The sequence below is a fragment of the Sus scrofa genome, chromosome 3 (genome assembly GCF_000003025.6).
Source record: "Sus scrofa isolate TJ Tabasco breed Duroc chromosome 3, Sscrofa11.1, whole genome shotgun sequence".
In the NCBI taxonomy this organism is placed as follows: Eukaryota; Metazoa; Chordata; class Mammalia; order Artiodactyla; family Suidae; genus Sus; species Sus scrofa.
Window position 1 is genome coordinate 41,952,214 of NC_010445.4, and position 24,790 is coordinate 41,977,003.

A 24,790-nucleotide genomic window follows, 5' to 3' on the forward strand; every position below is an offset into this window, starting at 1 on the left:
TCCAAGAAAAAAAAGAAGGCAAAATTAAAAATTGTGTTTGGCATTTAAACATTTCAGCTTCATATAGCTGTAATTTTTTTTTTTTTTTTTTTTTGGTCTTTTTAGAGCTACACCTGTGGCATATGGAAATTTCCAGGCTAGGGGTCAAATTGGAGCTGTAGCCGCTGGCCACGGCCACAGCAACACCAGATTCGAGCAGCGTCTGTGACCTACACCACAGCTCGTGGCAATGCCAGATCCTTAACCCACTGAGCAAGGTCAGGGATTGAACCTGTATCCTCATGGATGCCAGTCAGATTTGTTTCCACTGAGTCACAATGGGAACTCAATTTAGTTGTAATTTTTACCTAACCAATTCATCTCATTTCATGACCATGTCAGGTCTACATAAATATAACCAAAGAAATAAGCTGAGTCCCCAAAGCAGTGTGGGAGTCTAAACTTTAAATTACTAAACTGAAGCCAACTTGGAAAAACCCATAAACATCCGAGAGACTGAATATTAAAAAAAAAAAATCTTAACACACCTAGCACTCCACAACCTGACAACTGAAGATGTTCACAACTTGGAGAGGTACGCACCTTGTGGGTCTGCATTCAAGAGCTGTAGGTTGATATACTGACAGAGAAGAGTACTGGGACTGTCAATCACAGAGGGTGCTGAGCCTGAAGTCACACAAAGCGTTTTTCCACTAAGACTCATTAGGTTGGTTTGGTTTTTTATCTCTAAAAATAACAAAAACAGTAACAAAAAAATCATTCTTTCAGAGGGAATAGTTCAGAGCTAAAGTCATTCACTTTTCCTATTTAATTATTAAACTACCATGTACCTTCACAGTGACGCATTCCCTTTAATTTCTATTTATCAAAGAACACTCACTTATATAAAATCAGGCTTTAATGACATGCAAATAGTAGGACATCTTAATGATGCAAAACAGAGCATTCATAGTTTAAGACATAAGGCAAATTATTCTCCCCCTTTTTAGTATTCTTCCTGCATATTACAGCTCTTCTTAACATTTCCTTTTGTATCAGAATCCTAAACTTTATCATGAAAAGAAGCCATATATTAAAAAAAGATAATTACAGTCAGAAGTTGACTAATGGAGTTCCCATCGTGGCGCAGTGGTTAACGAATCCGACTAGGAACCATGAGGTTGCGGGTTCGGTCCCTGCCCTTGCTCAGTGGGTTGAGGGTCTGGCGTTGCCGTGAGCTGTGGTGTAGGTTGCAGATGCGGCTCGGATCCCTCGTTGCTGTGGCTCTGGCGTAGGCCGGTGGCTACAGCTCCAATTCGACCCCTAGCCTGGGAACCTCCATATGCCGCAGGAGCGGCCCAAGAAATAGCAAAAAGACAAAAAAAAAAAAAAAAAAAAAAGAAGTTGACTAATGAACATATGTGGAAAATGGCAAGACATATACAATTTCATTAAGATACAGTTAAATATTGCTTAGGGTAAAAGTTTAGTTAAAATCACTAAGCCTCTAAAGGTCAGGGTGGGGCCTGGGCACTACTCAGCTTTCACAGGCTGCCACTTGCTGGGTCAGAGAGCAGGAACAACCCACACTTCTGTACTCTTCCAACTTCTAAGCCAGGTGCATAAGCAACTCTGGCAAAGCTTCTTTTGTAGGGCTCTTGAGTGTTGTTATCAGATGTGGCTAGATGGCTATAAGCTCCAGTTTGCCCTTGTTTATCTTAGAGACTTCAGATAGAGACCCATGCTGTCCACTGACTGACTTAGCAGCTCCCCTTGGTGGCTTCTGGTCTGAGTTTTCCTGGATCCCCCACTTCTTCCAGACCTTTACTTCCCCAGTTTCTCCCACATCAGGTTTGATTCCCTCATCCAGCCCTTAAAAGTTTAGTTAAAATATATATAAGAGCAAACTGGTATTCCATCCACAGTGCTCATATCAACTGACAACCCAGCAGTGAATGACAGTTCCTATTTCACAATATTCCCAACATTTGATACTGTGAAATTTTTCTAAATTTTGCCAATCTGGGTGCATGTATAGAACCTCATTGTGGCTTTTTGAGGCTCAGCAGTTTTCCCTTTATTTATTGGCCATTCAGATTTCTTCCTTTATGAAAGCTATTTAAATGTCTAAAATTAACGTTGAGATTTGCTGAGTGTACTCGTTTCATACGGCTGTCATAAGACTCAATGAAACTGAGGGTGAGAGGGACAGCTTAAAACAGAAATTTGTCTCACAGGTCTCTGTAGTGAGAAGTCCAAAACTAAAGGTGTCAGTAGGGCCATGCTCCCTCTGGAAACTCCTAAGGAAATCCTTCCTTTCTTCTTCCTAGTTTCTGGAGGTTCCCAGCAATCTTTGGTGTTTCCTGGTGTGTGGGTTTGCTTAATTCCTATCTCTGTCATTTTCTGTTTTCACATGGACCTCTTTTTATATGGACACCAGTCATACTGGAGTAGGGCCCACACTACTCAAGTATATCCTTGTCTTAACTAATTACATCTGCAATGAACCTATTTCCAAAAAAGGTCACATTCGGTGATGGTACTGGTGGTTAAGATAAGGACTTCAACATAATCTTTTTTTTGGGTAGAGGTAGGGGATTGGGTGGTCATGTCACAATTAAACCTAATAGTGGAAGGAAATGTACTTATAATTCTTAAAAATTTTATTTAGGCTTGTCTTATTGAGACTTATTGGATTTAAGATGTAGGCACTATGTTTAATAAAGTTAAAACTCACTAGTTTAATAAAGTTAAAACTCACTAGTCTCTGATGCCTAGACTGCGTCATATGGCTAACAGATGAGAAGGCAGGATTAGAATCCTCATCTTGTTAAGTCCAGTGTTCTTTCAGCCACGTGACACAAAGGAGGCACAAAGAGACAGTGTGGGCAGGCACTGCTGTAGAAGCTGGCCCTGACTCACAGACTCAGGAAAAAAGGCAATAACCGTTACCAAATTAAGATCTTCACTAATTTGCCTCACGTCAAAGAACATGGATGGACATCTTTTTGACTTTCTACATACCTGTTTCACCATGGAAGACAGACAGTTCCATATTTTTTACTTCAAAAATGCTAGTAACAACACTCTTCAGCTTTAAAAGGTCCAATCTATTATCGCCTTTTGGATTTTCCAGAAGCAATACGCCACCTAAAAAGCCATATATATAAGTGAAACTGAAGAAAAAAAGTTAAATTTGAATGAAAAGTCAAGGGAAACATCAAATGTTATTTTTTGTAAACATTTATTCATGCCTTTCCCCATTTTCTAAATAGATATCATTAAACTGTTTTGAGTTGTGAGAGTTCTTTATATATTCTAGATATAGCCTTTGTTGGATATGTTGTGGTTTGCAAAGATCTTATCATAGTCTGTAGCTTGTGTTTTCATCCTTTTCACAGGATCTTTCACAAAGCAGAATTAAACATTTTGATGGAAGTTGAATTCATCGGTTTTTCCTTTTATGGATTGTGATTCGGTATCAAGTCTTAAAATTCTTTGCCTAGTCTTGAATTGAAAAATTTTGTTTTCCTAAACGTTTTACAGACTTATACTTATGTCTGTGATCCATTTTAAGTTATTACTTTTTCTTTTTTGGCTGCCACATGGCACATGGGGTTCCCAGGCCAGGGATCAGATCCAAGATGTAGCTGTAACTTATGCCACAACTGTGGCAATTCTGGCTAACTACTGTGCCGGGCCAGGTATTAAACCAGTGTCCCAGTGCTCCAGAGATGCCATCGGTCCCACTGTGCTACAGTGGGAATTCCTAAGTTAATTTCTGTATGAGATGTACAACTTAGGTATATCTAGGACATTTTTTTTTCATATGGACATCTAAATGCCTAGTACCATATAATGAATAGACTACTCAATTGATTCTTTTTTTTTTTTTATTGTATTTGCTTTCTGTTTAATTGATTTCTGCTCTCAGTTTTTTTTTTTTGTCTTTTGTTGTTGTTGTTATTGTTGTTGTTGCTATTTCTTGGGCCGCTCCCGCGGCATATGGAGGTTCCCAGGCTAGGGGTCGAATCGGAGCTGTAGCCACTGGCAGAGCCACAGCAACTCGGGATCCGAGCCGCGTCTGCAACCTACACCACAGCTCACGGCAACGCCGGATCGTTAACCCACTGAACAAGGGCAGGGACCGAACCCTCAACCTCATGGCTCCTAGTCGGATTCGTTAACCACTGCGCCACAATGGGAACTCCTAGACTACTCAATTGAATTGCTTTTGCTCCTTTCTCAAATACCACCTGGCCACATTTTGTAGACTCACAATAGAGTCTCTTTTCCCTTCTTCCTCCCTCCCCCACCCCCCTTTTCTCTTTCTCCCTTTAAGGCCAGGAATCAAGCCCATGCCACAGCAGTGACAACACTGGATCCTTAACTCACTATGCCACCAGGGAACTCCAACTGTAGGTTTTTCATAAATGATAAAGTTCTTCTTCCTTACTTTTCTGACAGCGCTTTTCTTTTTTTGTTGTTATAGAGCCGCATGCACAGCATACGGAGGTTCTCAGGCTAGGGGTCTAATCAGAGCTCTAGCCCCAGGATCTGAGCCATGTCTGTGACCTACACCACAGCTCATGGCAACGCTGGATCCTTAACCCACTGAGCGAGGCCAGGGATCGAGGCAGCATCCTCATTGATACTAGTCAGGTTTGTTAACCGCTGAGCCAAGACGGGAACTACACTTTTCTGACGTGTTTTTGAAAATCAAAAATGGATAGTGAATTTTTTCAAATGCTTTTTCTGTAACAACTGGCATAATCTTATAACCTTTTAACACCAATCGCTTTCTGAATACTGAACCAGCCTTGCAAGCTTGGAATAAACCTCACCTGTCATGAGGTGTCATGTTCTTTGTATATACAGCTATATTATTTTTCATGATTTTTTGGTAAGAATTTTAGATTTCTATTGATGAGAGATATTGGTCTATGGTTTTCCTTTTTTGGTATTGTTTGGATCTGGTTTCGGTGTCAATAACACCTTAAAGTGAGTTGGAGATTGTTCTTTATTCTTTTTCTGAAAGACTCTCTGTTGGGCTGGTGTTTTTTTTAAAGCCTGGTTGAATTCTCTAGAAAAACTATGTGGATCTGGAAATTACTTGAGAGTATTGTTATTTTTTTTTAAATTGCTATCTCTTTTACATTTTTTCCTTAGTCTCTCTCCCTTTTCCAAGACAAACTTACTATGAACTTTATGTCTCAAGTCTAAGTTTTCATATTTATCTTGTGGTACTTGTTTCATATGTTTATTTACAATGTGATTTATTTTTAAAATTTACATGAATTGCAAAAGTTGTTTTTCTTTAAAAATATTTGTATTTGAGGTATAAAAACTTTATACATAAATATATATTCCTATTATTTTTTTAATGGCTGCACCCACAGCATATGGAAGTTTCTGGGGCAGGGACTGAATCCCAGCTGCAGTTTCTACCTATGCCACAGCTGCAGCAATGCCAGATTCTCTAACCAGCTGCGCAGGGATGGGGATTGAACCCTCGCCTCCATAGCAGGCCAAGCTGCTGCAGTGACAATGCCAGATCCTTAACCACTGCACCACAGGAGAATTCCACATTTCATTACTTTTAACTGGTATGTAGCATTTCACTTTATGAGTATATCTATTTCCCTTTTGGATGGGCACTGTGCCATCAGTGATAGACTTAAGCTCAACTAAACAATCAAATTTTCTCCAGAGTTTTAAAATTGTAAGTGCACCCTCCTTAATAGTGATAGGGGGAGTTCCCGTCGTGGCACAGTGGTTAACGAATCCGACTAGGAACCATGAGGTTTCGGGTTCGGTCCCTGCCCTTGCTCAGTGGGTCAGGGTTCCGGTGTTGCCGTGAGCTGTGGTGTAGGTCGCAGACGTGGCTCGGATCCTGCGTTGCTGTGGCTCTGGCGTAGGCTGGCAGCTGCAGCTCCAATTCGACCCCTAGCCTGGGAACCTCCATATGCCACGGGAGCAGCCCAAGAAATGGCAAAAAGACAAAAAAAAAAAAAAAAAAAAAAGTGATAGGGCTACTAAAACTATTCTATTTCATGAGTTGATTTGAGGTAGTCTGTGCTTTTGGAAAACCTGGTCAATTTCATCCAAGTTGTCAAGTTCATGTGAGAGAGCTATTCACAGTATTGGCTTATCCTTTTGATTTCTGCAGTCTGTATGATGTCATTTCAGTCCTGATGATGGTAATTAGTATTTTCATCTGTTCTGTATGTGTCTCACTAGAGGTGAGGTTTACTGATTTTATTAATTTTTTTCAAAGAACCCACATTTCTTGCTTCATTATATTCTTTATTGTTCTGTTGCCAATTGCATTGAAAATTTCTGCTCTTATTTTTATTCTGCTTGCTTTTTTTTAGTTTCTTGAGTTTTACTGATTTGAAACTTTCTGTTCTAACGTTAGTCTTCAGAGATGTTAGCTGTAATCCACATATTTTAATGTTGTATTTACCATTTCATTCAGTTTTACACATTTTTTTCTTTGACACTTTTCTCCTGATCATGTATTATTTAGAAGTATGTTCTTTAGCTTTCAAATGTATGGAGATTATGCTTTTATCTCTGTGTTACTGATTTAGTTTGATTCCATTGTGGTCAGAAAACATGCTCTGTATGACTTCAACTCTTTAATCTACTGAGGTTTGTTTTAGGGTCCAGGCTATAATCTATTTTGGTAAATGGGAGCTTGGTAAATGGGAACTTGAATAGAATGTGTAGTCAGCTGCTCTTAGGTAGGGTGCTTGAAAAATACTGATTACATTCTGATTTTCTATCTAGTTGTTCCATAAATTATTGAAAGAGGCAAATTTAATTCTCAAATTATAATTTTGGATTTTTCTATACTCATTTAAGATCTATCAGTTTTTGTTTACATATTTCACAGTTCTGTTAAGTATATAGATATTTAGGATCATTACGTTTTCTTTTGGATCAACATTTATATCATTATTTAATATCAATGGTAATTTCATCTGCTATGAAGTTTTACTTTATTGGAATGAACAGACACCCCCGCTTTCTTTTTGGGGGGACCATCCCCACAGCATGCAGGAATTCCCAGACCAGGGATCGCACCTGTGCCACAGCATGACCACAGTGGATCCTTAACCCATTAAGCCAACAGGAAACTCCCACTTTTGCTTTCTTTCTTTTTTCCCCCCTTTTTATGGCTGCACCTGTGGCATATAGAAGCTCCTGGGCTAGGGGTTGAATCGGAGCTGCTGCTGCAGTCCTATGCCACAGCCACAGCAAACACCAGAACTGAGCCACATGTGCAACCTACATCCACAGACTATGGCAATGCCAGATCCATAACCCACTGAGTGAGGCCAGGGATTGAACCCGCATCCTCACAGATACTAGGTCAGGTTCGTTACTGCTGAGCCACAATGGGAACTACTCATGCTTGTTTTTATATACAATGTCTGGGATGTTTAGCTGTACTTGTGGCAGGGATAGGGAAAAGTACATCTATTCCATCTTCCTATCAATGCAAGTTCAATCATTTACTTTTGTGGTTCATTTTGATGACAAAAAGTTATCCAGTTTTACCAATTCTCTTATAGCATTAAAGACATTCATGAGTTTAACTAAAAAAAAAAAACACAGAACATGGGGCTCATTTACTCTTACCTTGTTCACTGCCATTTGTACAAATGTTAAGATTGACATACGCACAAGCAGGGGCAGGCATGGATGATCCTCTGGTTAGTGTAACTTCCAGGTCAGATCCTTTTAACTAAGCACATGAGGATACGTGACTGGGTAACTCTGGCATCTGACCACAGTGTCATCAACTAAGATAGCAACTACTTCTCAGTAAGAACAGGTGCTCTATGCAATTCTGAAGCAATATTCAATCTCATCACTAAAAGAATCAAGAGCTACAACTTCCTACTTATTATTATTATTATTATTATTTTGGCTGCCTCACGGCATATGGAGTTTCCTAGCCAGGGATAAGACTGGAGCCACATTTGTGATCTATGCTGCAGCTATGGCAATGCTAGATCCTTTAACCCACTGTGCCGGGCCAGGGATTTAACCTGCATCCTAGTATGCAGAGACGCTACTGATTCCACTGTGACATGGCAGGAACTCCTCTTTTTTTCTTTTACCTTGTTCTTATGCAAAACAGAAAACACTTGTAAGTTGCCCCTCTGAAAAGACAGTCATATTCAGATCCTGCTTGTCTGTTCCATTTGTCCCATACAAAGTAGGAGCGAAATACACATACAACTTAATAAATGACTGACATAGAAAAGAATTCCTCCCATTATAAATGATCAACTTCTGAATTACAGGCCAAAATCTTTCATGTATCTTCCATAGTTACATCTAAAATGTACCACCAGGAGGGGTTCCTGTTGCGGGGTTAAGGACCCGACACTGTCTCTGTGAGGATGTGGGTTTAATACCTGGCCTTGTTTGGTAGGTTAAGAAACTGGTGTTGGCATAGGCTGTAGCGTAGGTTGCAGATGTGGCTCAAATCCAGTGTTGCTGTGGCTATGGCACAGGCCTTAGAAGCAGCTCCAATTGGACCCCTGGCCTGGGAACTTCATATGCCGCAGATGTGGCCATAAAAAGCAAAAAAAAAAAAAAAATGTACCACCAGGAAATAAAATTTTATGTATTACCTACCACTATGAAAGTTAATTGCTTTTCAAGTCAACCGCTATTTACCTTTTTTTTTAGCTGCACCTGCAGCATATGGAAGTTCCCAGGCCAGAGACAGAACCAGTGCCACTGCAGTGACCCAAGTCACTGCACTAACAACACAAGATTCTTAACCCACTGCACCACAAGAGAACTCCAATTGCTGTTTACTTTTAACAATAAGTCTCAGAATCCACAATATTGACTTTTCTAATTTTAGACAAAACAGCACCACATAGCCATTTAACTTGGCAATTCTTATACATATGTGTGTGTGTATACACACACACACACACACACACACACACATCCTGGTTCCCTTCCCCAAGAGAATTGCCATGAGAACAGTTCTAATTTCCTTTCCCTTCTTGCGAACCTCACCTCTCTGACCCTACTCACTACTGTGCAGAGCAATACTTCAAGACTGAGAACTACACTAATTGCTACTAGGGAACAGAACATTAAGATATGATCCTATAAACATAATAAAATCCAATCCTAAATCTCTTAATAGTTCAACAGAACTCATAACTCACCTGCATTTTTTCTTGAATAAGGATTTTATCTGATGTAGGAACTGGATATGGTTTCAAGGGAGCCTTTATGGTAGCAAATATGAACTCTGTGTGGCTTTTGATAACATTATTCAGATACTCTCCTTCGGATTTTGCTTTATAATAAACTGTTATTTCATCAGTTGGAACCAGATTGCACTGAAAGCAAACAAAAAGAATTGAAAAGGAAAGCCACATGTGTCACTTAAAATATAAGATTCTGTTAAGCAGGGCTGATGAAGTTCCCACGACGAGTCATCATGGAAGGGGAGAGGATCCTGATCAATTCTCTGAAAAAAATGAGTGATTAAGAAAGAAATCACAAAGCTCTGAACTGAGACAGAGCTCACAAGCACCCCATTATCTGCTGAAGTGGCCTTCTCAGATACTGAACTATAGGTCTCAGATGCCTATCCTGAGGAGGGGGACTTGTGGGAGCCTTCCTTGGGGTAGAGGCTCCCTGGCTCTCTCACCCAGTAGAGGCAGGCAGTGGGCTCTGTGCTCCACTGTGGCTCCAGCTTCTGAATGAGGAAGCACAACTCCACTCTGTCCAGATCCAACAATCTCTCCCCTGAGCAAGGAGCCCTTCCGCAGAGACATTCACTGTTACCTTTAATGACCTCTGTGCCAGCCAGGAGGGCTATCTAGCCAAGGGATGGTTTTGTGAGAGTCCTAAGAAACTGAAAAAGCTAGACAGTGAGCACAGGTTGCCTGAAAGCTCCTGATCAGAGAAACACACTGAGCTTGGGAGTGAACAAGGAGCAAGAAGAAGGGGCCTTTAGTACAAACTAAATGGACCATAGATCAGTGATTAATTATCATAAATGATTTACTATGATTTATATTACCCACCTCTCCTTTCCTTCCTGACAATGACAATAAAAACCAAAGGAAAAAACCAAAGCAAAACTCCAAAACAGTAGCTGCTCTTTATCTGACAAACTAACCTTTTTGCGAAGTTTCTGGATGCGATTGATAACTTCCCGAGCCATTCCTTCATCCACCATTGACTGGTCAGGGGTGACATCTAAGAGAACCAACACCTGTAGCAGCAAACAGTGTACATACACCATGATGTACTGAGCAAAACTGAGCAAAATGGTGTTCAATGGAAATTTTTTGAGTTCCCACTGTGGCATAGTGGGTTAAGGATATGACTGCAGGAGCTCGGGTTGCAGTAGAAGTATGGGTTTGATCTCTGGCTTGGCACAGTGGGTTAAAGGATCCAGCATTGCCATGCCTGTAGCGTAGGCTGCAGCTGTGGCTCGGATTCAATCTCTGGCGTGGGAACTTCCATATGCTGTGGGTGTGGCCATAAAAAAAAATAAAGAAAAGTCAGTTTTTATTATTCTACCTGATAAGTTATTTGATAGAAATAAGTACAGAGAAAGGCTTGTTTCCATGTCAAGTCTGAGGTAGAAGTGAGGGGGGTTAAATAGCACCCCTTGAAGACGTACAGGCAGTTTTGGATTCTGGGTCTGTGTTTTGTTGTGATGGATCACATCATCTCTCTTCACTCTCAGAAGGTGTCTACTCAAAGAACTGCTGTCTTTGGATGCTCCTGAGTTTCTTGACATGATTTGTGTATTGTTTGCCATGGCTGCCCTGCCCTAATTCACCATCTGTCTCCAATTTACCTCTTGCGCCTTCATGAAGTGGAGCAAGTCTATTAACTTCTTTCACTGAATGTCCTCAAAGACGTAAATGGGCATGGTGCCTAATTTACGAGTACACTGCCCTCTGCTACAGAAATGACACTACCATTATTACCATTTCATTCACAACCTTTAGGACAGATAACATAAAAAAGTCAAGGTGGCAATAAACCACACACATAGGGAACTATATCTAGTCACTTATGATGGAATATGATGGAGAATAATGTGAGAATAAGAATGTATATATATGTGTGTGTGACTGGGTCACTTTGCTGTACAGTAGAAATTGACAGAACACTATAAACAAACCATAACAGAAAAAATAAAAACTAAAAAAAAAAAAGAATCCAAATAAATAAATAAAATAAACCATATAAAAAGTATTGTGGCCCATTGTAGCAATTGTGTCTAGAATCACAAAAACAAAGCAGAGGGTAGCAAGGGTCATGGTTAAACAGAACAAGAAAGATGGATGCTCTGCGGCCTTCAATCCACTTGTTGGTTGGTAGAGGAACCACTGTGAAAACTTCTGCTGCTCTAAGTGCTTCAGGATTGGTGACTTTGTGTATCAGAAGAGTTGTCAATGTTAGTAGACAAATCAGAGTTACGTTAGAGACTCTCTTGAAAGCTGGTCTTATGCTATCTCCTGTGAGCAACACCCTACAGAAGAAAAGTGAAAAGCTGCACCTCTCTCCAGAGATGAAGGACAGCTGTTAACAAAGGAGGACACAAATTATAAACAAACTACATTAATCCTATTTTGGCTCAGTTGTGTGACTAAATGGTGCTGTGTTATAAACTTCTAAGAATTTTGTTCTGTTTAGTTTTTAATGTTATGGCTGCACCCATGGCATATGGACATGCCTGACTTAACTTTTCTATGTGCAAGACCAACTCATTCCTTCAAAGGTGGGATTCCAACTTACTGATTTTTGTATGATCCAACACCTAGGACAATTGCATGCATAAGTCACAAGATATTTATGTATTCACTAACGAAATGCATATGTCAAGGAGTTACAATAGAGGAGTTCAAAAAGGCCAATCTAAAACTTCCAGTACTCAGGAGTTCCCATCGTGGTGCAGCGGAAACGAATCCGACTAGGAACCATGAGGTTTCAGGTTTGATCCTGGCCTCGCTCAGTGGTTAAGGATCCAGCGTTGCTGTGAGCTGTGGTATAGGTCACAAGGCTTGGATCTGGTGTTGCTGGGGCTGTGGTGTAGGCTGACAGCTATAGCTCCGATAAGACCCCTAGCCTGGGAATCTCCACATGCCATGAATGTGGCCCTAAAAAGACAAACAAATAAACAAGCTTCCAATACTGTCAGGTAAGATATAGATAAAGATTTTCTCCTCTTATGTTCTTATCTTTTGGTAAGGAAATGTTCGAGGGAAAAGAAAAATACCTGAGCATCTGAGTGTGCTTCAAACTGTGTCGTTCCACCTGCTGCCTGATCAAAGGTGTACATGAGGCGGATATCTTCTTCATGCAATTCGTGGCCTTCCACAACGATGGTCCCTATTGGAGAAGCAATTGTCACTGTTACTCAGTCAGCACCTCACTCCTCAAGCTGCCCTGTTACCAATATATTGTGCCACTCTTTAAAAAAATCTTCACATCATCAAGCTATAGAGTCTTCAAGAGATTATGTCCTCCTGACTCATATCATTGTTCCAGTCAAAGATATGACAAACATAAAATTATTTAGACTGTACCATGTTGCCCTGAAAACATTTAAATCAGCACCAACATCTACTATTGTATGTAAGCTCCCAGGCCCAACAACATGTGTCAGGAGGCAATGAATCCCTACCATAAACACAAGCAGCATGCTTTAAGGAAGAATGCTCAGTCTACAGAGTCAAACTGGACTGAGTCTCCTCACCCACCGGTTGTAGTACCCTATGTTCTATTATTTGTCTAGCAGGGTGCAGTGAGGTAGACAGTGTGAAGTTCTCAGCATCATGCCTATTTATGGCAGGCAGAATTAATAAACAGCTGAAGACGGCAATTTCTATCTTTAGGGAAGCCTACTATAGTAGTTCACAAATTATCTTCTTGGTCTTTGAGAAATGGGCTATCGTTTTCACTTTATGTCACTATAATCTGAAAAGTATTTTGCTATCCATCAATGCAAAACAACCCATTCAGAAACTATAGGTTAGAAATCATAGGAGTTCAGTTTCAAATAAGGCTTTTATTTCAGGAATTTTTAATATTTTGGCTAATAAAACAACATTTGTGACTTGAAGGCAGATTTTAAGTTAACATATCAAGTTAAATTAGTACTGATTCAATTTTTAGTTGCTAGTCTCTTGTGTTTTATAAATTTTATCTAAAAATTTGGGGAATCTGGGAGTCCCCATTGTGGCTCAGCAGAAACAAATCTGAGATCCCTGACCTCACTCAGTGGGTTAAGGATCCGGCATTGACATGAGCTGTGGTGTAGGTCGCAGATGCAGCTTGGATCCCAAGTTGCTGTGGCTGTGATGTAGGCCAGCAGCTGCAGCTCTGATTCAACTCCTAGCCAGGGAACTTCCATATTCTGCAGGTGTAGCCTTAAAAAGAAAACAAAAAACAAAAAATAAACTAAGTATTTTAAAACTAAAACATAATTTTTTTTCTTTAGAATATCGTCTAGTCTTCATTCTGGCACCTCTAAAAGTCATCATCTTTTTCTCCACAAGCAACATCTGATAGCAATAACACTCTATACTATTGGCTGGTAATTAATCTCAAGGGGTTCTGCTCTCTCACTAGGGTAGATTTTTCTAGACCCACATCAGCCTTTGTAGAACTTAATGGTGACTTAAGGTTCACCCAGCAGATTCAGTAATTTCTATCTAGAAATCTAGCCAAAAGGAATCAATTTGACAAAATATTAACCTGTGAAAGTATTCACCAAAATACTATTTATACTAGTGAAAGAATTAGAACAATCTAAAGCATGAATGATAAGACTAGTTAAATATCAGGTATTCACTGGAAGAAAAAATTTTTGTAGCAGTTACTGAAATAGCATTTTAAAGACAAATAACACAGGAGTTCCCCTTGTGGCTCAGTGGTTAATGAATCCGACTAGGAACCATGAGGTTGCAGGTTTGATCCCTGGCCCTGCTCAGTGGGTTAAGGTTCCAGCGTTGCCATGAGCTGTGGTGTAGGCTGCAGACACAGCTCGGATAACACATTGCTGTGACTCTGGCTTAGGCCAGTGGCTACAGCTCCGATTCGACCCCTAGCCTGGGAACCTCCATATGCCGCAGCAGCAGCCCAGGAAACGGCAAAATAACAAAAACAAAAAACAAACAAACAGAAAGACAAATAACACAAAAATGTTTACTATGTAAAGTGAAAATACAAACCTAAAATCAACACAAAATGTAAAAATATGAGTGAAAAATGTGAAATTTAAAACAATAGCATGATTTCCATTTTGTAAAGCTATAAATATATGACTACATATGTATCTAGAATGAAATAAATCGGAATTTCAGTAATACCGTAGTACCTAACATAACAAACAACAGATACTAGGCATTCAATCTGCATTAAATGGATGGGTGATGGGTCATTTTTATTCTCTTTTTTCTAAATTATCAACATTATTCCTAATACTAATAAATTTTTTTATGGACAGAGAAAATTTTATCCAAAAGACTGTGATAGTAGAAGTCAAAGAGGAGTCTAAGTATGTGACACCCATGAGGCTGACGCCAGGAATGGTGCCCCCAAGGAAGCATATACCCACCACTCTCCTGGAACCACTCCAGCTCCTCACTGCTCAGCTGCTTGATGGACGTCATCACCATCTTGAAGGCTCCCTTCAGACGCTTCCCCAGGACCATGTGATCTGGTTCTGCCCTGAGGTGAATGCCATACTTGTTTTTATCTGTAGACAGTGTAACTTTTCGAACATTCAATTCCTACAGATGGTAGACAAGATGAAATAAGAATGAAAGAAATGTAGTCACCATTGTGGCTCAGCAGGTTACAAACCCAACTAGTATCCATGAGGCTGCAGATTTGATTCCCTGGCCTCACTCAGTAGGATCTGGTGTTGCCATGAACTGTGGTGTAAGTCACAGATGCAGCTTGGATCCTGCCATTGCTGTGGCTGTGGAATGGGCCAGCAGCATTAGCTCTGATTTGACCCCTAGTCTGAGAACTTCCATATGCCATGGCACGGCCCTTAAAAAAAAAAAAAGGAGTTCCCGTCGTGGCGCAGTGGTTAACGAATCCGACTAGGAACCATGAGGTTGCGGGTTCGGTCCCTGCCCTTGCTCAGTGGGTTAACGATCCGGCGTTGCCGTGAGCTGTGGTGTAGGTTGCAGACGCGGCTCGGATCCCGCGTTGCTGTGGCTCTGGCGTAGGCTGGTGGCTACAGCTCCGATTCGACCCCTAGCCTGGGAACCTCCATATGCCGCGGGAGAGACCCAAGAAACAGCAACAACAACAAAAGACAAAAGACAAAAAAAAAAAAAAAAAAAAGAAGGAAAGAAATGAGAACATGTCCACAAAAAACATGCACACATTCATAGCAAGATAATAACCAAATACAATATCCAAACACAACATAATAACTAAACATAACACAATAACCAAAAAGTGGAAACAACTCAAATGATGATCAATGGTGAATAAGCAAAATGCGGTATATATATCCATACAATGGGCTATTATTTAGCAGTACAAAGGAATGAAGCACACATACATGCTATCACATGAATGATCCTTGGTGTTACATCACAGAAGTCAGATACAAAATTCCACACATTGTACAATTACATTTATAGAAAAGCTCAGGAGTTCCCGTCATGGCTCAGCAGTTAACAAACAGGACTAGTGGCCATGAGGATGCGGGTTTGATCCCTGGCCGTGCTCAGTGGGTTAAGGATCTGGCATTGCCGTGAGCTGTAGTGTAAGCTGCAGACTCAGCTTGGATCCCAAGTTGCCGTGGCTGTGGTGTAGGCCAGAGCTGCAGCTCTGATTTGACCCCTAGCCTGGGAACCTCCATATGCCACAGGTGCAGCCCTAAAAAGACAAAAGACAAAAAAAAATAAAAAAGAAAAAAGAAAACGTCCAGAGTAGGCACACCCAGAGACAGAAGACAGATTTGAGTTCGTCAGAGGATGACAAAATCTTGGGGAAAATGGTACATGAATGCTAACGGATACTGGGTTTCTTTTTGGGGTGAGGAAAATGCTATAAAATTGTGGTGATGGTTGCTCAACGCTATAAATAATGCTAAAAACCAATGAATTGTATGGTATGAAAAAAATCCTGTCCAGATCAATCAATTAAGTAGAATCTAACTCAACTAACAAGGACTCTAGAATTAGAAATATGAGCTTCCTATCTCAGGGATAAACCTTTGCTCAGGCAATTTCAAAGCATCACAAAGTTACCTAAAAATTAACCAAAAGGACCAATTAATAACATTTCATGCCTACATCATGCTAGTTAGTTAAGGAATGCCAGTGTATCAGGAAATGGTGACCACACAGGAAATATGAAAGTAAGATATGGAATAGCCAACTGAGGCAAATTTTAGGGAAATTTCTAATTTTGTCATTATATATATTATTTTAACTCAGAGTGACTAAGATATTCTATTTAAACATATTCTATTTTACCCATATTTTAAGCATTAATTACAGAATTTGTAACTCTTTAGTTATAAACTCTCAGTTTCTACAGTTATAAACTCCTTAGTTTCTAATATTTGTCTGGAATTCTCAAGCAATTCAATATCATATATAGAAATTATTTTCTATGATAAAGACTTTTTTGCTGCCAGCCTATACCACAGCCACACCATATGATAAAGATTTAAATATTACCTGTGAAAGGAATAAAAATGAAATAAAAAAATGATATATTTGTTTTTAAAACATCATAGAATAGAGCATCTTGAGAGGACAACTGACATGACAGTTTAAACTTCTGACAAAACTTGTTTAGGAATCTATCCAACATATTTATGCTGACATAGGTGTGCACCCACACACACCCCTTTTGTTTGTAATCACAAACCTAAATTCCAGCAACAGGAGAGTAATTAAATAAATTATGATGCAGTCATAAAGTGAACTCTGCAGCTATTAAAAAGGATAAACTGGAGTTTCCATCAAGGCTCAGTAGAAACGAATCTGACTAGTATCAATGAGGACACAGGTCAACCCCTGGCCTCGCTCAGTGGGTTAAGGATCTAGCATTACTGTGAGCTGTGTTATAGGTACAGATGCAGCTCGGATCTGGCGTTGCTGTGGCCAGCATCTGTAGCTCCAATTAAACCCCTAGCCTGGGAACTTCCATATGCTGTGGGTGCAGCCCTAAAAATACAAAAATTAAAAAAGGAAAAAAAAAAAAAAAGAGTAAGTTCAGTCACCCAGATAGCTCAGTAGGTAGAGCACAAGACCCTTAAAAAGAATCAATTAGATCTCTATATCTTAACATGAGATGCTGTTTAAGAAATACTGTAAAGTGAAAAAAGTAAGTTAAAAACTACAGGAGTTCCCATCATCGCTCTGTGGTAACAAACTGACTAGTATCCATGAGGATGAGGTTTCAATCCCTGGCCTTGCTGAGTGGCTTAAGGTTCTGGAGTTGCCATGAGCTGTGGTGTAGGCTGGTAGCTACAGCTCCAATTTGACTCCTAGCCTGGGAACTTTCATATGCCTCGGGTGTGGCCATTAAAAACAAAACAAAAACTACATATATGATCCACTGTATTCACTGATGTGTACATACGTACGTACAAATGTGTGTATATGTGTGTAAAATGCTAGCAACAAGTCAGTAGGAGATACCCTAGTGAACATCCTTAGAAGGGGGTGATGACCATCTAGATATGAGGTGATCTCTCAGAGTGCTGTAAGGATCAAATGAGTTAACACAAGCAAAGCCCTCAGAACAGTGCTTGAGACATGGTGGACCCCCAGTAAGTGTTAGTCTGTGTTATTATCTCCACCGTAATTTGAAGGAACAAAGTTTTTTTTTTTTTCTTCTCCTTGTTAATAATCAAAAAGTACTCTGGGGAAGAGAAGTTGATGAAGGGATAAATGACCCAACAAAGGTGAAAAATTCACAGACCCTGAGATCATTGTTAAAGAATTACAATTTCATTGTAAAAATTCATGATGACTCTAAAAACCAAGTATAGGAGTGCCTGTGGTGGCTCAGCGGTGACAAACCCGAAAGGTGTCTATGAGGACGCGGGTGTGATTCCAGGCCTCACTCAGTGGGTGAGGGATCCAGCATTGCCGCGAGCTTCGGCAGAGGTTGCAGCAGACACAACTCAGATCCCACATGGCTGTGCCTCAGGCAAAGGCCATCAGCTGCAGCTCTGGATTAGACCCCTAGCCCGGGAACTTCCATATGCTGGACGTGCAGCCCTTAAAAAGAAAAAAAAGGGGGGAGTCCCCATCATGGCGCAGTGGTTAACGAATCCGACTAGGAACCATAAGGTTGCGGGTTCGGTCCCTGCCCTTGCTCAGTGGGTTAACGATCCGGCGTTGCCGTGAGCTGTGGTGTAGGTTGCAGACGCGGCTCGGATCCCGCGTTGCTGTGGCTCTGGCGTAGGCCGGTGGCTACAGCTCCGATTCTACCCCTAGCCTGGGAACCTCCATATGCCGCGGGAGCGGCCCAAGAAATAGCAACAACAACAACAAAAAAGACAAAAGACAAAAAAAAAAAAAAAAGGAAAGGTATAAACATTCATAAATGGTAAAATTTATGTATACACTGATATCCAAAAGGAAAAGGACAAATTATTCACTCAGAGTGTATTTGTACAAAGGGTACTAATCAAAATAATCTTCCTGAGGAAACAAGTCTATTTAGACCAAATTAACTGTCTTACCTCAATGATATACTTCTCCAAAGACTTGATTTCATCAAGAGCTTCTGGATCCTGATGGATAACTACAATTTCTTTCAAAGGATACTAGAAAGGGAAAAAGGAAGCGGAAGTTCACTAAGCAGCCGGTCCTCTAAACCGCAGAAAAATGAATATTAAATGCTTTAACTGAAAATCAAGCTCCAGACTAAGCAGGTGTATCCAGTACTGGGCCATTCACACCCTTATTGCGTTTTATAATGAAGAAAATATACCAAAAACATAATTATTTAGGTCTGTGCAATGTAAAATAGAAATAAAATTTCAAACCTTTATTGGAATAGTTTTGCGGTCTCGAATCACTCGCCCAAGTTCAATCACAGACTGCATTCTAGACACTGCACTCTCAGTTTTCTTGTCAATCAATTCCTCTCTAATTGATAGATGCAGGGATATGAAAGAGATTAGATTTAAAAGGAGAAAATCACAAAGAGAGGACTGCTTATGTGAGGAAGAGGGTTAGGCTAGAGGCGTGACTGTGGGGCTAGGCTTCCCAGGGAGGAACTTGGAAAGGACAGCACATGCCTTTAGGGCACAGGCAGCAAGCTTGAGCCTACTTCCTGGTGTCTAGCATGTCCGAGATCAATCCCACATCCTACCTGCCACAGCTCTAACAGGGATTCCACACGAAGCATCCCTCTACCCATTTTGTAGCCTAAGCGGCAGCTCAGGTGGAAAGCAGGGCATGGAGGGGCTGGAGCAGGGAACTGGGGCCCCTACATCCGTGCATCTCTGGCAACACTCCTTCCCATGGCTTAGGCAAGGCATATATATGATTGTTACCGAACATGGGGCAGCATGAGATAGTGGATACTCAGTGTGTCCTTGTCCCGGACAGAAACAGGGTCAATCAGCATCTTTAGATTCTGGTACATCAATTCAGTAAGAAAAGGTGTATAAGGGGCCTGTATAAGGAGAGAAGAAATCATGTCATTTATATGTAGTTATCATGAACTGATCTCAGAGTAAGAAACAACTAAATAAACATTTTAGAGAAATGACATGTAATACGCACAGAAGTGGACATGAGGTTACTAAAAATGCCCTATGAAGGAGAAATGACCTCATTCCAAAGTTGGCGAGGTAGACACTCATGAAGCACGGCAGCAGCCAGAAGTACCCAAAACACCCTGGAGGATGTCGGTAATACGCGCCCCAGTCCCATGCCAGTCAAGTCAATATGCAGAGGAATGAAAATCCCTAGACCTCAGAAACCTCATCTGTAAAATGGGGAAACACCACATGTTTCACAGGATGAAGGAGAATGAGGCTGGACTGGAGGTACAAAGCAGGTTCTCATTCCATGCAACATTTAGAAAATACACAGGGAGTTCTCGTCATGGCTCAGCTGTAATGAACCTGAGGACTCAGGTTCGATCCCTGGCCTCACTCAGTGGGTTAAGAATCTGGCGTTGCTGTGGCTGTGGCAAAGGCCAACAGCTGTAGCTCCATTTGACCCCTAGCCTGGGAGCTTCCATATGCCATGGGTGTGGCCCTAAAGAGACCAAAAAAAAAAAGAAAAGAAACAGAAGGCTTATAACATTAAACTGGAGTGGCAAAAATAAGATACAGAACATTAAAACTGGAATTGCTACTTGTATACCATTTAATTAATATTTCAATTGGGTGAAAAAAATCATGTATATAAATGTATAACTGAGTCTCTTTCATTGTAAATCAACTATAATAAAAACATTTAAAAAAACTACTTCCAGCTCAGGAAAAAAAAAAAAAAATCAATTGGTATGTACATTTTTCAAGTAAAATACTCAAGTGATATCTGTTCAGATAGTAGTTTAAGAACTTCCCTGCAACTCACAGACAATTATAGGACTCTACATTAAGATGAGTTATGTGGCTCTTGAGTTTAGATGCAAGGACCTTGAGCTTAACATGCCATGAGTGTAAAGAAAGAAATTTAGCTTTTATAGCTAATGTTTCTTAGCCTTATTTAACATATATAAGCTAATGAGATTTCTGAAGAGAAAACAGAATTTAAAGTTGTTTTAAAACATCTATATCAGAGTTCCCATTGTGGCTCAGCAGGTTAAGAACCCTACATAGTCTCTGTGAGGGTGCAGGTTCGATCCCCGGCCTTGGTCAGTGGGTTAGGAGCCGGCATTGCTGTAGCTATGGTGTAAGTTGGCAGCTGCAACTCCAATCCTACTCCTAGCATGGGAATGTCCATATACCCTAGGCGCAGCTATAAAAGAAACACACACACACACACACACACACACAAATCAAAACCAAAAAAAGCCTACTTCTATTTCTGGTGGAACAAATACAGAATAGATACAGACACAGAACACTGTAGCAACAATGCATCACAAGCAGCCCACAGGGCTAGAGTTTTAGAACGGGATCAAGCATCTTACCATAAGTCTGCACAGAGAAAGCAGGACACTAAACAAGGTCTCAAGGGCCATAACACAATCTTCTACCCCGTTTTCACCCTGGTGAGTAAAAACCAAACACACATTAAACTGTTAAAACCAAGTAATTCATTACAGGAAAAAACATAAAGATAATAAAAAGGGGAAAATTCAGCTATAATTAAGTTACCCAGAGATAACTACTATAAACATTTTATATGTCCTCCTAGATGGACGTGTATGTAATACATTTTACCAAAAATAAAATTACTGTTTTTTTATGAGATTTTATCATTAGCACATCTGAAGGCAGTACTAATGGGCAGCCTCCATATGTGGTCTGGGCATCCTTCATACTGTTTTCTACCATTGTTGTTTACGCACAGGTTAAGTTCTGGGGCAGGGTCCATGCTTTACTCATCCTAAATCCCCAACAGGCTTAAGGAAGACTCTTGTCAATAAATAACTGTACCTCTAGCAGTAGAAGCAAGGAATTGCCCTGCAAGATCCCGGCTGTACCTAACGACATTTGTAAAATATTTGTGTGAATTAATTTTGGATTTTAAGAGGTCTGCTCGGTGTAGTCCTGTTTGGCCTGAGACTTTTTCTTCCAATATGAATATCCATAATTGTGTTCTGAGAATAAACATGATGACATTTAAACTCATGGGTCCCCCATCCACCGAGTGGCAGTACAATTACTACACAATGTAAAAGGAAAAAGATAGCTTCAAAAAGAGCATTTGAAAATGCCCCTTTTCCTTTTGGCTGGTATTTTCCTCAACTCTCATATTTCCTACATTTTCTGTTCTTCCCAACAACAGCCTGCACTTACCTTTAATCTTCGACGGTTCATCCTGACATACCAATTGGTCAGCACATCTACAAACTTGACGAGTCGAGGAACTACAGTATAGAGCCTATAAGCTAAAAGGAAGATAGTCCGTCAGGCAGCGAGAACATACAAGCTTAAGAGAGGGCTGAGCACAAGAAAAAGCAGGCGGCCCCTGTCATTGAAGGGCTGCCAGGCCTGTTTGGGAGACAGGAAATAGCAAAGTGAAGCAATCACAACAGCTCGTTCACTGAGGGTGCCAAACCACCCTGTGAGCTACAAACTCACTCTGTCAGTAAGGAAACAGGAAACCCCGTATGTGTGGCTATGAAGCTGAGACTGCCCATTGCATGACTCCATGAGCTACTGTTTATCTGGAACTGTGTAAAGTGGCAGTACCACAAAAGCCCAACTTCCTTCCACTGTGCTACCTTAACCTCAACTAAGACAGACACATATAAAGCTTTAACTAGATGCTAAGAGGCACAGTAAAGATCAGGGTTTCGTGGCCAGAGCAATGCTGCCCTTCAGGGAACATTAACAAGGTCTGGAGAGACATGCTGGTTGTCAAAACTGGGGAGGTGGGTGCTCCTGGCATTTGGTGGGTGCACCCCAAGGATGCTGCTCAACAACCTACAACGCACAGCCCCCACTAGAGAATGACCCAGGTCAAACCATCAGTAGTGCTACAACTGAGAAACTCAGGCACGGGCTGTGAATAAAATAGAACAGGGTTCAAAAGGTTAAATAGAGAAGGGAAAAAAGCGAAAGGGGTATTGGAAGGAAAGAAGAATCTTGAAGAAATATAAAAATTTGATGGCTCCCTTGAGGAACTAAGAGGACAAGAAGGAAGTTAAGGGCATCTAGCCAACCCCGTTTGAGGCACAGACTTATTTTTAACACAGTTTACATTAGTGAAAAGAGTTCAGTGACTGTTAATGAGGCTCCCAGTCTAAGTCCACACAGTGATAAGTTGCTGAAGCCAGAGCTGTTCTCTGCTGCGGTTCACAAAGACTAAAACTGAGGTGCTGGTGGACTAAGCCCTAGGCCAGAGGCACTCCCTGGTCACATATTTAGAGAGGTAATTTCTGTGATCAGGGTCTGTTCTGTGAAGAAAGAGGCTCATCTAAGTTATTTCCAAGGTCACTAAACTTTTCACTTTCTAGGAGGCCAGTTTCCTGTGTTCAAGAGTTTCAACTCTTAGAAAGTAAACCAAGCCCATATATCATGATCAATAAATAAGATCAATAAACAAGAGCAGCAGCAACTACTGCTGAGATCACTAAGAGCAACTGCAGACTCAAGGATGCTACCTCTTTAGTCCTCAGAACTCTATTTTGATGATGGAAGCGAGGCACAAAGCTGACAGGCTGGAGTGGGAAGTGCACTGGGCACTCTGGGCTTGGACTCCATCTCATTGGCTCAATGTGCACCACCCAGCCTTTTGCACCTGGCCCTTACCACTCAGCTGTGTGCTCAACTGCTGCCAAACCTCTTGTTCTCAGGCAGATCAGGGACCAGCCAGGGTAGATGCAGCTGTTCGCAGGTCACAGCAGCTGCCTAAAGATGGCAAGGGCCCCTGGGCAACACTCCCCAGCACTCATTTATATTACTCAGGAGAGAAAAGTGGGCACGGCAATGAGCAGGTGTCCCAGGGAATGGGGTGATATCCCAAGTGCAGAAGTCTGTTTCACATGCTTATTTCCATCTTCACTGATGGTGATCTGTCCTACCGCTTGGCAGTCATATGGCCTTTATTGTGCATGTTTAATAGGGCGGGTGTAGTCCTTCAGGATGACTGATAAAGCATTCAAAATTCCCTGGACTGATCATCCTACTGTGCAAAGTGCAAAGGTACCAACTATTCCAAGAAGAGTTATGCACCAGCTGAGGAAGAGCAGACCCCTGCATGACCAAAGAGTTGCTCTGGCGCCTCAAATCCCCTGGAGCAGTATACCAGCACAGGAGCACCTGACAACCACAGGGTGTTGAGGGAAGCTGGTTCATGTCACCAGGGTGTGCACAGGGAAGCCATCTTTTCTGATAGCCCCTGACTATCAGACCCATACTCACTCAGACCCATCTCAGGTATCTTGGTTAATATAATTTCTGGAATTTTCCACCTTGACTTATGGTTGTTCTATCTCCCATCTCAAAAAAATCAACAAAATCTATTTTTCTAACCTCTTGTCTAAAACCAAATCTGTTGCTGGGCAACAGAAATGTGGGGAAATGTCAACTTCATTGTTACTTTTCTGTATTTCCTAATTTTTGCGGGTTGAACAGGAACTACTTATTTAATAAAGTAGACCTAAGAATATATTAAAAACATATTAATAACAAGTACTATTTATTAAGTACCTGTTACCTGCTAGCTATTTTATGTACATGATCTCTATCTGAGACTCATAAGTAATTCTACAAGGCAATTTCTGGAGAAAGGAATTGAGGGTCATAGACTTTAGGCAATGTTTCCCCCAGGGAACAAGTGCAGCCTCCACTGAAGCCTGTGATTCCATGGGCCTGTGTGGTGTCTGTGGAGGGTGAGGATGCTGGACATCCCCGAGACAATCCCCTAGGCCTTAGAACAGCACACTTCCACAACCAACAAACCTTAAAATTATATTGGAAAGATAAAAAAAAACATTTATTTATCTATTGTTATGTATTTCTCAAAATCGCTATAGATTTCCTTCTATGTTTAAAGAGCCCAGGAATAAATGCACACAACTAGGGCTAATTAATCTTTGACAAAGGAGTCAAGAAGATAAAATAGAGACAAGAGTCTCTTCAAACAAGTGGCACTGGAAAAGCTGGACAGCC

The 24,790-nt window shown here is 40.9% G+C and overlaps 1 protein-coding gene across 4 annotated transcripts in view; it reads right to left on the bottom strand.

Moving 5' to 3' along the window:
- Positions 1–24,790, bottom strand: part of IARS (isoleucyl-tRNA synthetase) — a 76,765-nt gene that overhangs the window by 6,368 nt on the left and 45,607 nt on the right. For all 4 annotated transcript variants that reach the window (XM_021086986.1, XM_021086984.1, XM_021086985.1 and 1 more), the window contains 12 exons: positions 21,971–22,062; positions 21,139–21,216; positions 19,544–19,665; positions 19,031–19,133; positions 18,725–18,808; positions 14,612–14,786; positions 12,269–12,381; positions 10,151–10,246; positions 9,186–9,362; positions 7,627–7,732; positions 3,004–3,129; positions 583–726 (listed from right to left, as the gene is read on the bottom strand). In XM_021086986.1, the coding sequence (XP_020942645.1) occupies positions 583–726; positions 3,004–3,129; positions 7,627–7,732; positions 9,186–9,362; positions 10,151–10,246; positions 12,269–12,381; positions 14,612–14,786; positions 18,725–18,808; positions 19,031–19,133; positions 19,544–19,665; positions 21,139–21,216; positions 21,971–22,062 (1,416 nt within the window). The remainder of the gene's footprint in view (positions 1–582; positions 727–3,003; positions 3,130–7,626; positions 7,733–9,185; positions 9,363–10,150; positions 10,247–12,268; positions 12,382–14,611; positions 14,787–18,724; positions 18,809–19,030; positions 19,134–19,543; positions 19,666–21,138; positions 21,217–21,970; positions 22,063–24,790) is intronic.